Source organism: Phyllopteryx taeniolatus, chromosome 1 (genome assembly GCF_024500385.1).
Source record: "Phyllopteryx taeniolatus isolate TA_2022b chromosome 1, UOR_Ptae_1.2, whole genome shotgun sequence".
NCBI lineage: Eukaryota > Metazoa > Chordata > Actinopteri > Syngnathiformes > Syngnathidae > Phyllopteryx > Phyllopteryx taeniolatus.
Window position 1 is genome coordinate 14,695,845 of NC_084502.1, and position 13,893 is coordinate 14,709,737.

The 13,893-nt window shown below is 42.7% G+C and overlaps 1 protein-coding gene and 1 long non-coding RNA gene across 3 annotated transcripts; both read right to left on the minus strand.

The window, feature by feature from the left end:
* Positions 1 to 321: 321 nt before the first annotated feature.
* Positions 322 to 1,090, minus strand: LOC133478365 (uncharacterized). The gene is made up of 3 exons (XR_009788660.1): positions 952 to 1,090; positions 703 to 725; positions 322 to 622 (listed from the first exon to the last, which is right to left on the minus strand). It is a non-coding gene; the product is annotated as an uncharacterized LOC133478365 (long non-coding RNA).
* A 3,901-nt stretch (positions 1,091 to 4,991) lies between these two features.
* Positions 4,992 to 13,425, minus strand: pa2g4b (proliferation-associated 2G4, b). 2 transcript variants are annotated; one of them, XM_061774370.1, is made up of 14 exons: positions 13,180 to 13,425; positions 10,651 to 10,779; positions 9,162 to 9,267; positions 8,997 to 9,066; positions 8,791 to 8,883; positions 8,641 to 8,704; positions 8,476 to 8,554; positions 8,122 to 8,180; positions 7,862 to 8,013; positions 7,634 to 7,767; positions 6,313 to 6,407; positions 6,105 to 6,232; positions 5,884 to 5,937; positions 4,992 to 5,800 (listed from the first exon to the last, which is right to left on the minus strand). In XM_061774370.1, the coding sequence occupies exons 1-14, from the start codon at positions 13,265 to 13,267 to the stop codon at positions 5,741 to 5,743; spliced, it is 1,311 nt and encodes a 436-aa protein (XP_061630354.1). In that variant the 5' UTR covers positions 13,268 to 13,425; the 3' UTR covers positions 4,992 to 5,740. The 2 variants fall into 2 exon arrangements, with proteins under 2 accessions (XP_061630354.1, XP_061630362.1); XM_061774378.1 differs by lacking the exon at positions 8,122 to 8,180 and having other exon boundaries at positions 7,862 to 7,940; positions 13,180 to 13,421.
* Between the last annotated feature and the right edge of the window lie 468 nt (positions 13,426 to 13,893).

A 13,893-nucleotide genomic window follows, 5' to 3' on the forward strand; every position in this document is an offset into this window, starting at 1 on the left:
TTGCCTCAAAAGATTAAGCAAAATACTAAGGGATAAAAGTAGTGGTTTTTTTCCTTCTTAATTCTGTTTAGAGCACAAATATAAAGCATTACTTTAGTTCCATCAGTTCATTTTTAGTATGTTATTTTTTTCAGTTTTTTCTTTAAACAAGCCCAAGTTTTGTCTGTATAAGCATTACTTTAGTTCCATCAGTTCATTTTTAGTATGTTATTTTTTTCAGTTTTTTCTTTAAACAAGCCCAAGTTTTGTCTGTATGCAATTCACAATATAAGGACTTTTCAAATGCCACTGGATATACTACCTAAAGACAATCAAAATGGCAATTGTTTAAACACCCAATCATTTAATAAGCATAGAAAAACGATGAGGGAACAAACAATAAGAGTCCAGAAAAGTCAGGAGAAGTCCTTCAACCTGCAGGCGTTGACTCAGCCCGTTGATTACACGCAGATGCCAGACTTCCACCTGAGGGCTCCCCTGCTGGACTCTCACTCCATCCTTCCATCCTTTCATCCATCCATCGATCGATCGATCGATCAATCGATCCTGCTGGTTACCGGTTGGCTTCCAGCGGACAGCTTATTTTGACCTCTGTCTCATCTTTCTCCTTTTGCGCTTCAATCTGTGCAGTAATATCAAGAAATAATTCTGAAATATACGCTTCTGGAATTTTTTTTTAATAACCAGCACGCACTCTCTCACCTGCGCATGCGCTTCTTTCTCCACTGCGGAAAAGAAAAACATTTCATTTAAAAATCCGCCACGTACAATTAGTCACACAAGATTTCCATTAAATTGCTCTGTAAATCCGCTACACAATTTTCCGATGTCAAAAAAAAGATTTCTGCATACACTTCGTTGTACACTGTAAGGCTAGCTAGCTGGCTACAAAGCGTTAGCACCATTGATCAATTATGTTGTCGTCGTCATATGAGGGGGGAGAATACATACCTTGGCTCGCATAGCGAATGGGTCCGCCTGAAAGAGTCGGATACAGGTAAAGCTTAGTTAGATGAACTCAACAAGAAAGGGATTCTCTCGGATTCTGGCGTCAACAAAATAATGGTACGTACCTACCAGGAAAAGGCAGTCTTGTGACCGACGTCATAAACAAGCGACTCCTTAAAACGTCACTCAAAGCGACTCCTTAAAACGTCACTCAATGTACAAGCGATTCTTTAACGTCACTCAATGTACAAGCGATTCTTTAAAACATCACTCAGTGTCGCAATCTGGGGAAAATGAGTCAAGTGGCTATGACAACGTGGGTTTAGTGTTCACTTCTTAGGGATTAAAACGCAACAAAGACGAATACATGTATTGCAATATTTGTCTGATTAATTGCTACCTAAAACAAAAGTACCAATTTATCAAGAAAGTCCTATTGTTGTATGTTTTCAGTACTGTATCTGAAAATGTGTTGTCGTCGTGAAAATGTTACTTCTTCTTCTTCTTCTTCTTCTTTTCCTTTCGGCTTGTCCCGTTAGGGGTCGCCACAGCGCGTCATCCTTTCCCATGAGAGCCTATCTCCTGCATCCTCCTCTCGAACACCAACTGCCATCATGTCTTCCCTCATGACATCCATCAACCTTCTCTTTGGTCTTCCTCTAGCTCTCTTGCCTGACAGCTCCATCCTCATCATCCTTCTACCAATATACTCACTCTCTCTCCTCTGGACATGTCCAAACCATTGAAGTCTGCTCTCTCTAACTTTGTCTCCAAAACATCGAACCTTGGCCGTCCCTCTGATGAGCTCATTTCTAATTTTATCCAACCTGGTCACTCCGAGAGCGAACCTCAACATCTTCATTTCCGCCACCTCCAGCTCTGCTTCCTGTTTTCTCTTCAGTGCCACTGTCTCTAATCCATACATCATGGCTGGCCTCACCACTGTTTTATAAACTTTGCCCTTCATCCTAGCAGAGACTCTTCTGTCACATAACACACCTGACACCTTCCTCCACCCGTTCCAACCTGCTTGGACCCGTTTCTTCACTTCCTGACCACACTCACCATTGCTCTGGACGGTTGACCCCAAGTATTTAAAGTCCTCTACCCTTGCCATCTCTTCTCCCTGTAGCCTCATTCTTCCCCCACCACCCCTCTCATTCATGCACATATATTCTGTTTTACTTCGGCTAATCTTCATTCCTCTTCTTTCCAGTGCATGCCTCCATCTTTCTAACTGTTCCTCCAGCTGCTCCCTGCTTTCACTGCAGATCACAATGTCATCTGCAAACATCATGGTCCACGGGGATTCCAGTCTAACCTCATCTGTCAGCCTATCCATCACCACTGCAAAAAGGAAGGGGCTCAGGGCTGATCCCTGATGCAGTCCCACATCCACCTTAAATTCTTCTGTCACACCGACAGCACACCTCACCGCTGTTCTGCTGCCCTCGTACATGTCCTGTATTATTCTAACATACTTCTCTGCCACTCCAGACTTCCGCATGCAGTACCACAGTTCCTCTCTGGGTACTCTGTCATAGGCTTTCTCTAGATCTACAAAGACACAATGTAGCTCCTTCTGACCTTCTCTGTACTTTTCCATCAACATCCTCAAGGCAAATAATGCATCTGTGGTACTCTTGCTAGGCATGAAACCATACTGTTGCTCGCAAATACTCACTTCTGTCCTGAGTCTAGCCTCCACTACTCTTTCCCATAACTTCATTGTGTGGCTCATCAACTTTATTCCTCTATAGTTGCCACAGCTCTGCACATCACCTTTGTTCTTAAAAATGGGCACCAGTACACTTTTCCTCCATTCCTCAGGCATCTTCTCACGCACTAGAATTCTATTGAACAAGCTGGTCAAAAACTCCACAGCCACCTCTCCTAGATGCTTCCATACCTCCACAGGAATGTCATCAGGACCAACTGCCTTTCCATTTTTCATTCTCTTTAATGCCTTTCTAACTTCCCCCTTACTAATCATTGCCACTTCCTGGTCCACCACACTTGCCTCTTCTACTCTCCCTTCTCTATCATTTTCCTCATTCATCAACTCCTCGAAGTATTCTTTCCATCTACCTAGCACACTGCTGGCACCAGTCAACATATTTCCATCTCTATCCTTAATCACCCTAACCTGCTGCACATCCTTCCCATCTCTATCCCTCTGTCTAGCCAGCCTGTATAGATCCTTTTCTCCTTCTTTAGTGTCCAACCTGCCATACATGTCATCATATGCCTCTTGTTTTGCCTTTGCCACCTCTACCTTTGCCCTGTGTCGCATCTCAATGTATTCCTTTCGCCTCTCCTCGGTCCTCTCAGTGTCCCACTTCTTCTTAGCTAACCGTTTTCCTTGTATGATTTCCTGTACTGTGAGGTTCCACCACCAAGTCTCCTTCTCTCCTTTCCTGCCAGAAGATACACCAAGTACTCTCCTGCCTGCTTCTCTGATCACCTTGGCGGCAGTGGTCCAGTCTTCTGGAAGCTCTTCCCGTCCACCGAGAGCCTGTATCACCTCTTCCCGAAAAGCTGCACAACACTCGTCCTGTCTCAGCTTCCACCACATGGTTCTCTTCTCTGCCTTTGTCTTCCTAATTTTCCTCCCCACCACCAGAGTCATCTTACACACCACCATCCTATGCTGTCTAGCCACACTCTCCCCTACCACTACCTTACAGTTGGTAACCTCCTTCAGATTACATCGTCTGCACAAGATGTAATCCACCTGTGTGCTTCTACCTCCGCTCTTGTAGGTCACCCTATGTTCGTGCCTCTTCTGGAAAAAAGTGTTCACTACAGCCATTTGCATCCTTGTTGCAAAGTCTACCACCATCTGTCCCTCCAAGTTCCTTTCCTGGATACCGTACTTACCCATCACTTCTTCATCACCCTTATTACCTTCACCAACATGTCCATTACAATCTGCACCAATTACGACTCTCTCTCTGTCTGGGATGCTCAGAACTACATCATCTAGCTCCTTCCAGAATTTCTCTTTCACCTCTAGGTCACATCCTACCTGTGGGGCATAGCCACTAATCACATTACACATAACACCCTCAATTTCACATTTCAGCCTCATCACTCGATCTGATACTCTTTTCACCTCCAAGACATTCTTAGCCAACTCTTCTTTTAAAATAACCCCGACTCCATTTCTCTTCCCATCTACACCATGGTAAAATAATGTAAACCCTCCCCCTAAACTTCTAGCCTTACTGCCTTTCCACCTGGTCTCCTGGACACACAATATATCAACCTTTCTCCTAATCATCATGTCAACCAACTCCCGAGATTTTCCTGTCATAGTCCCAACATTCAAAGTCCCCACATTCAGTTCTAGGCTCTGTGTTTTCCTCTTCTCTTTCTGCCGAAGAACCCGCTTTCCACCTCTTCTTCTTCTTTGACTTCGACTTCGACCCACAGTAGCTGAATTTCCAACAGCGCCCTGCAGGTTGACGGTGCCGGTGGCGGACGTTGTTAACCCGGGCCACGACCGATCCGGTATGGAATCTTTGGATGAACGCTCATATTTGTTTGGCAAGGTTTTAAGCCGGATGCCCTTCCTGACGCAACCCTCTGCATTTATCCGGGCTTGGGACCGGCCTACAGTTTGCACTGACTTGTGCCCCTCATAGGGCTGCATTCGTCGTGAAAAATGTTACACAACTTGTAAATAGGCTGTAATAAAGTCTTTATCAAAATATGATCCAGATGAGGCATTTAGCACTATCAGCAATTTAAATTACAATCCGACTTTAATATTCACAGATGTTTGTATAGCTCTCAAAATTGCAAAGTATTAACTTACCTTTTCCCATTGCAACAAGAGCGAAAATAAAGAAAAGAAAATACACAACCTGATTCACTCTATTGAAACTGTAGTTTATCCAGATGTCAAATTTCTCAATGTAAAATAAACATTGGTTAAATGCCCAGACTTGATAAGATGCGGAATAGCTTGGTCTGTATTCGTTTTTTTTTTTTACTCGTTCATAATCATGACCCACAGTCCAAAAGAAAACGTACACAAATGATGTCAGGTGGATTTTTAATCATTCCAAAAATAGTCTCTGAAATTGTGGTGTTTTTACAAAAGCATCCCTATCTGTACTACTTATGTAAACACAGACTGTCAGACCTGCTGGAGGCACAAGACTGAATGCAGAACCTATGACAGGTTGGAGCATGCGTCCTCCTGTCAGTCTTGTGATCAATAATGCCAACCAAGTATCCTGGATGCCTAGAGGTGTACACAAAGATGGAGCAGTACATTAACTTACTGTTGGTGATAACTATAACTCGGGTGATAGTAGTTACATCAAGATTGATGATTCTGATGACATTATGACCACAAAAGTTGAAGTTCCATTTCTTTGCCATGGCCTCGGGTCTCAGGGAGGCTATCAAACTAACACTGTATTGACCATTCTTCATCCTTGGCATCTCAGTCAGACTTATTTTATTTGACAAGATCTGTTCATGTGGCAAAGTGGGTTGAAGGCTCAAGCTCAAAAGGCTAATGTCCCTGTAAGAATTTTTGTCTCGATGAGTTGTGTCCAATGTTGCAGACACAAATTCCGTCTCAAGGACGATGAGATTTACTTGGGATGTGTCAGTGTGTCTGTTTTAAGGTGAAAGAATTTAGAAGCAGCCTTATCCCAGACTGACATCTGTTTTGATTTCACAGGTGTTGCTTTGCCACAAGTGCCTCCGACAGCTGCGACAGAAGCGAATATGACGTCTGTTCTTGCGGCGCGTCACTAATTGTTCAATGGGAAATTTATTCTGCAGCTTCCGTCTCCATTGACTGTCCTGTTGCGCTCTCCGCAGTCTTTGAGGCCTTGATGAAAGGGTGGGAAAAGTTATTTCGATCAAAACAAGTGCGCCAATGTACTGAATCAAAATGCTCACTGACACTCTCACCTTCTTTTTCTTTTTCTTCTGTGCCTTTCGACTGGCTGAGCTTTGAAGCAAAGCCTAATTAGAGGGGAGTGAAAAAAGAAAAGAACTTGGGATAACCTCATGAGGACCGGGACAGCACATCAACATTTAATGGTTTGAAAATGCCAAGTCAGCCCTGCCGGGGGTCCATTAGTCAGACATTGGCACAGGATGCATTGTCCCATTCATTAAACTCTTCTTACCTTCAACTCAGTGTCCTCCACCTCGTGCGCCGACTTATACAGTTCGGGTTCATAGAGGCTGTTTGTGATTCGCAGTGGTCCGTTGGCCATGAGCAGCACAGTGAACTTGAACTGAGCTACAAACTCACCTGCACACAAAGTGGGCTTTGCTCGATTGCGTGCGGCACGATTATTTAATAATAGGATATCAAGCAAGATGGCAGCTTACCCTCCTTCTCCTGGAGAATATTGAACGGCTGCAGCAGCTCATGCTTGGCACACTCCACCACGCCCAGCCTGGCCTTCCCCTCATCGTCAAATGCTCTAACAATAAAGAAGAGCAGAGAGCGAATTAACGTGATGCAAAATTTTCCCGATCAAATTAAATATATATTAACTATAAAAATACAGGAGTGCCTTGAGTTATGAGTGACGAGACTTACGAGTTTTTCAAGATTCAAGCAATCATTTGACTGATTTTTTGCTTTGACTTGCAAGCAAAAATGTAAGATTCAAGCGCTATATGGTGGCAGTGAACTCAGCTCAACTCAATTCTAAACAAGCAGCAGTTTGGCATATAGTCAACAATTCTTCAAAAAAGAGGCATCAAACTTTTTATTGCCATTCCAAGTTAAAGTTTACTGTCAAACTAAACCTAGAACAAAGAGATTTACACTTTGTGTACCACATAGCTTTTGCCTTAGGAAAGTATGCTTAGCTTGCAAAAAACCATGCAAAACGCTATGGAGGGCTAATGAATAGCATTTATGTGGTGGTGTTACAACGCTTCTTAGCAACGCATATTCAAACACAAACGGGGTATCGACATGTAGACAGACACTATAACAAGACTCACATACATATATTCTTTATCCTCTGCGAAAACTAATATTACTGTAGCTTACGGGGTCACGGACAGTAGTTGTGAAACTCTTTTGTTTTTTGCCTCGATGACTGTATTATACTGACCCCCAGTGGCCAAGTCACACACACCAGAAGGAGTCACAATGAATTAATCATGATGCACAGAACTGTTTCATTCTTTAAATTCCATTTAATTATGTAATTCGGTTTTGTTTTCCCTTATTAAGAATGAAAGAGTCTATTTTTGTTAAAAAAATACAAACCATTTTTTTTTAAGGATTTTTGGGGAGGCTGAGACAGATTAAAGAGATTTCCATTCATTTCAATGGGGAAATATGATTTGAGATATAAGTGTTGTTAGTTACGACGAGAGTGGTCCCGGAACGAATTGAACTCTTCTCTCAAGGCACCACTGTACAGTGCAACTTCCGAAGTTGAACAAACATTACAGGAAAATATGTCACACAAAAGAACAATGACGTGTGACGTTACTTGTGACTGACAAGGTTACATAAAACATTGTCTATACAGGTAACAAAGGTTTTATAATGGTCATGGTTTAAGTTGGGAACACATTTCTATGGTAAGTGATAAATATGCGTGAATTGGTGTTGAAATCAGTCACCAGCGTTACACAGTGGACAACTTTGTACACCATATTGGATAAAAATGGAAATTAAAAATACCTCAGAGTGAAAGCCATTTTATCGAACCGTCTCTCCATCTCACTGAAAAACGTCCGAGAGGTCTTCATCTTTAACCCGTACACCTTGTTGGGGTCTCGTTTGTAAACAGTGGTCCTCAGAACGCCATCCTTTGTCTGGTTTGCAACATAAAGCATTTTGTTTTATTTTATGACACACTGTTACTTGCTGTGAGAAAAAACTTGGGATCATTTCAATATTTTGTCAAACCTTCCCCTCTCCTGTACTGATGAGCACATCCACTGCATACACTTCGTGCACCTCAAACTCAGCCTTCTCATGGTCCTTCCTACAAGTACACACAAAGTCGTCCACTAGCGGGTGGGTGGGGGAAGCACACTTACAAGGTCGAGGACAAAGACCTGTGTTCACAAAGCAATTAAGTTCAGTTCAATACGGCAGACCAGCTATTGCAGCTGATTGTCAAAATGAAGGAATTCAACCAAAATAACAAGCTGTACACTCCCCACCTCCATCTGCATTGGTGTGGTATCGAAAATCGGCACTGCAGTTCATTGATTTGTCACCTCTGTGCAACAATGAGAATGTGAGAAACAAAGCTCATCTTACGAAATGAACAGAACATGCGGGATGGCCTCCATTACTGTCCTTTGCTTACCGCGTCGCTTTCGTCATCTTTCTCCTTCCTTCCATTGGCACGTTGTTGGTTTTTTTTTTTGTCACATCGTGACATTACACTGTTTATATAGCAGACATACTGTAGCTATCACAACCCCACCGTAAAACCACTAGCAGATTATGGTCCAAACTGTACTGTAGCGAGCTGTACAACACTGCTCGGTGGAAACATGCCGTGAACGCACCTTTGCTGGTCCGTTGGGTTTTGGATGATAGTTTTCTCTCCATCGATGACGTGCTGTTTGAGCTGATGTGACAGCAGACCTGTGAACAAGCATGTCGAATTACGATCGACAAATGAACGTACACATACAATTCAGAGCACAGACAATCAATTCCCAGACGTCCACCTTCAACTGGCGAGCACTTGAAAGACTTTGCGATCTTGTTCCACGCCTCTGTGACCTGTGTGTTCTGAGAGGGAGGCGTGAGAGTGATTAGATCAAGTTGAAGCCGCGGAACTGTCAATCATACCAGCGGTGATGGTGTGAGAATGTCACCTGGTTTCCGGGCTTGACAAGACGCAGGGCAGCCTCCACGCACAGATGAGCTGCGATTATCACGTCAGCCTTGCGGCCTGTCAGGGGCTTTTCCTGCAGAGACACAGCAAAGTGTAAACACAACATGAAAGTTAAATAATGTGAAAACCACCAGTTCCATTATTTTATTTTGTAAAATAACTTTTTTTTTTTTTTTTTTTTTTTACCTTGGTCACACCAACAACAAAGCTGTGAGCCACGTTGGAGATAAAGCCATCCACATGCACGCCAAGGTCACTAAACACATGTACCAAAAAAAGAAAGCATGACCAACATCTAATATGAATGCGAACATCTGAGGAGCAGTTAGCTGAGACACTCCAGCAGCTTACACTTTAACGAGGTCCCCGTCCTTGAGCATGACATCGGGGTCACTCTTAAGCGGGGAGTGATGGCACACGCAGTTATTAACCGACACACACGTCGGAAAGGCGATACCTGGAAAGGCGAGAGAAAGCGAGGCAAGAAACTTAATGGGGTTTATGCCACGGACTTCCAGTTTTAAGGACCGATCTCTTCCAGTCTGTTTATCTCTATGAAAAATGACTGCTATATTTACAAGACCACTGAAGGTACAGCGAACATTTCGCTGAACGAGCTGAGTTTTATCATTAAAACAAATTCATCGATGTCAATACTTGAGTTCAATATGGACTGATAATAATATAGCTATTAATGTTGGCTCACTCGACCCCATTTATTCTTTGGTCAAAACCACAAGACTATACAATCATTGACATTTTACTAACATCTTTAAGCCAAGTAAACTACATCAGCACAACACTGTCTTGTTTTTTTCCTTGTTTTGTGGTGAGTTCAAGTAGCAAGGCGTTTTTATCTGTAAGGGTTTGACACTTAATTAGGGACAGCGAGGAGGACTGCAGCCCGGCTTGTCGTCTCCGTGGTTTTGCACACGAAACATCCCGATGTATTCAACTCCCCCTGAGAGAGTAGCAACGGTATGTACAAGTAGGTGTCCATCCTGCATAACATCGCATTTAAAACCTGAAACAGTACATCCGCAAAAGCATGGAAATGTATAGAAAGGATTTTAGTCATACATGGCTTCATAGCATGGCTGGACTCTTTGTGGCTGGCTCCAAGTTAGCTTTAATAATTTAGAAGCTCCTAAATTGTATTGCTGAATAGACAATGAGTCAAAATATTTTTTTGTTGGCATGGTTTTGTTGGTTGGTTTACATGAGTGAGAAAGTTCTACCCGCTGGCTCTCATTTTGACTGCGCCTCCTCGTCATGGTTTCGCCCAGCAGTGCCGTTTGTGCCTGCCTTTCAGACGGCTAATACTATAGAAGCCTGACACAAAGGCACACATAAAAACAAACCCCAAAAAACAAAGACACACGTTTCTGCTCGACAGGAGTGCTTTTTGATCGCTGATACTTGGAACTGTTTCATTTTCCTTCAGAACCATGCCGTAGCATTGACTTGCAGATAGTGTAAAGGTGCAACAATTAGTTAATTAATTGACAACTAATTGATTATCAAATTAATCGACTACTATTTTGATAATCGATTAATCGTTTAGACACCTTGTTTAACTTTTAAAACTGTCCAAATGGTTGGAATTACAGCCTCTCAATAGTAAATATTCTCATATTTCTGTAGTCATCCATGAGAGCAGACTGATTATCTTTGTATTTAAAAAGATTAATCAATTATTACAATATTGGTTAGTTGCAGCCCTAAGACATTGTTTACAAAACTCTAACAAACACTGTATGGACTGGAGCAAACGGAAACAGTTGGACTGGTCCAGATTGCTACCTGAAAGTTCCTCCTCTTCTGTGGCATAAAAGCGTACCTTTTTTCATCTCTTTCTCCTTCTTGAAGATTTTCCCAGTTTCTGTCATGATGAAGGCGTCTCCTTTTTCACACAGGCTGAGCACCGAGACGCCGGCCATACCTGCTTCAACCACCATCTTTAGGGCCTCTGCAAGATTGACAAAAGTTATGTCAAATAAATGGATTGTTCAGTTTGACAATTTAAAAAAAAAAAAACTAATTTTAAAAACACCTAAATATTAGAAATCCCATTTACATATTTGAATGGTCTCACAATGCTTTGGATTATATGTTGGGGAACCCATAACCCAGGCCTGCTCGCCCTCAATACAATTATAATTAATATTATACACAACGGTAGCGGACACACCACGCAAAAGATGCCACCTCGCACTACTGCCGCTCCCCGCCGAGGTAGGCGATAACTGCTAGTGAGACGCAGCGTCACACGCAGACTCTAAACGAATCAACGCCATAAACTATCAAAAACAAGACACAGACATTTGCTTTGCCATGCCGACACTAAGTGAATCACGGCAGCCTGGCGCTTCAAAGAGGAGACCCAAGGATGTCGAGTTCGCCCCCGGACGCTAAGTTAATTAATTCCCCGCCAGTCGAAGGACTGCACCAACAAAGGCGCCTCCACCCTGTTGACTACTGCCACTTGGGAGTTGGAACAGGCAACAGCGACACCAACGGGCGACGGAACGACACTACAGACATGGGTTCATAAGACAGTCTGTGACTCGACTAGGAGTTAATATTTTAAGAACTTTACATGAACGCCACTAGTGACTGTATTGCTCCAAACTTGAATGTCTAACGTTGAATATGTTGTTAACTGAACCAGATGAAATATTCCACCCCACACCACAAATGTCACATGGAAAATAGTAATGTTCTCCACACCACACAACATTTGAAACATTCATAACAGGTATGAAAGAGGATGAGCGTGGAATAATGCAGGGTGAAGAAATGGTCTCGTTATCTTAAATCCAATAATTAATATTTTATTCCACTGGTTTTAAACCACAAAATAATCCTAAAATGGAAAAATAACACCAAAAGGCAGTCCAGCCCTCGGTGTTCGCAAAAGTGGTAGAAAAGGATGGGGTGTTGGGGGGGGGGGTAAACACCCCTTTTTGACCCGCTCTGGCCATAAAAGGGACCGGAGCTGGGACCAGTTGAGAAGCTTTTGGGAGTTTTGGAGGAGGAGTTTTCCTTTGGTGTCACCCCGATCAACTCGCTGACGACCGGGCCAGGCAGGACGCACACCTTACCCGGGGTGGCAAGGACGCATCGGATGATCACCGGCTGCAGAGCCTCCTGCAAGCGCTCCGAGCCACCCTGCTTTTATTATTACAATTTCTATAAAATTCACCACTTGCATTGATTGTGTGTGTGTTTGGGTTCGGAATGAAACCTCTGGAGAGTCTAAAACTAAAGGTTTCTAAAAGTGTAGCCACCTTCCGATAAGAGACTAATTAAAAAGGTTTGTCGTCAAGTTAAACTTGTAAAAATATGACGTGGTCCCCCTCATATATATCAAATATCTTGATTTATAACGCTGTAATTTAAAATGACGATAACCCGGAAGTGATGCAGGCACCGCTTCCAACTCATCGTTTCCTTCTAAATTAAGCAGAATTCTTATTTCATCCATAATAGCTGCACAACCATACATCAAGATATTAATTTGTCTGTTATTTTTCTCTATGTGACTGAGTTTTATTAGAGGCAAAACACTGTTTACAGTTTCATTTGGAACACCTGTCCATGCTGTTCATAAAAGTCATCCTTTTTGGAAAAAAAAGGCTTGATCATACTGTAATTTACCGACTTTCCCACTAGACCGAGCAACCACACATTTAGAATTGTCACCAAATCGTGTAGATGTGCAAATCCTGAAGACGATAGTTAAGCTACATTGTGTTTGACTTCCATTTTTGCTCCAAAGACAATATTAAAACACCAAAACACATTCATTTCTAATAAACGCGCTGTATTTGAGAAAGACACACTTAAAAGAAAAGTATACGAGTCAAATTTATATATATTCTTTTCTGAGTTTGTGGAATATAGGAGCATATTTGACCTCATTTTAAAAGACAGTTGAATGGCTCTTCCTTCCCCCACTCACCACGAGTGGCTTTTACGTACGAGCCCCAATAATGTCAGCTGTGTTATGTGTATGTTAGTGTGTGCTTGAAGATATCACGTCTGAATGCATACATTCTCGTTCGTATCTGTTAGCACGACCTAGCTTGCCATTACTCAGCCATTTAGCAGCCGAGCTAGCCCTTGTTCACAAGAAGGCAGCGTGGCGATAAACAACTCGTCACATGACAGGAAACTATATCGAACACGGCCCGGTTTGGCGAGAGGACAGCTTTGAGGAACACATGCTAGCGCGTTTGTTGCGGCACATGGCACAGCAGCTGCCACACGCGACTGGCGACGACTAGCTGCCTGCCACTGCTAGCTAACATAAGAAGAATCCTGACATTCGCGGGCTGCCCTCACATGTAACTCTACAATGACTTACGGTTGGCAATCTCGGCCCCCATCTTGTACTTGGTAACCACCAAGTCATCGGCGACGGTCTGCTCCTGTTTCTCTTCATCCCCAGACATGTTGGCAGTATGTCCAAGAAGTCAGAGTAACTTTCTTCTTTTTTCCTCCGCAACAATCCGCCCGGCGAATGTCAGTGAATCGCAGGACGGCCCACGCACGCCGAGAGCCTACAACCATTAGATCCCGCCCCTCCCAAAGAGGCATTCAACTCAACTCAAGTCAAGATAGTGTACCACACGGCGCTCCAAAGCCGTACAAAACATAGTCTGGACAGTGACAGGAGAGGGCGCCATATTGTTACCCATCTTGCCATAACGTGCTTATGCAATGCAATGCATGAAAGGCAATTGACTACTCTATTTCCAAAATTTACCATAGATAAGAGATATTTTCCACAGAAACCTCATTAGAGGGATTGAGTTTATCACCATATCTAGTTGGTTAACTATAAAAGAAATGCCCTGATTATTAAAACTACAATGTGTAACTTTTCACTTGTCATTTTTCACCCAAGTGAAATGTTGTAATGTTGTAATGGAGAATTCCAGCCTAGGGGCAACAGAAGCTACTTTAAACTTTAAGACGACAGTTTATTTATTTTACTTTATTGTTTACCTAGACTGCACCTGTTTTAAAACAATACATTATTTGTGACACCAAATAAATTATTCATCTCTTTGAAGTA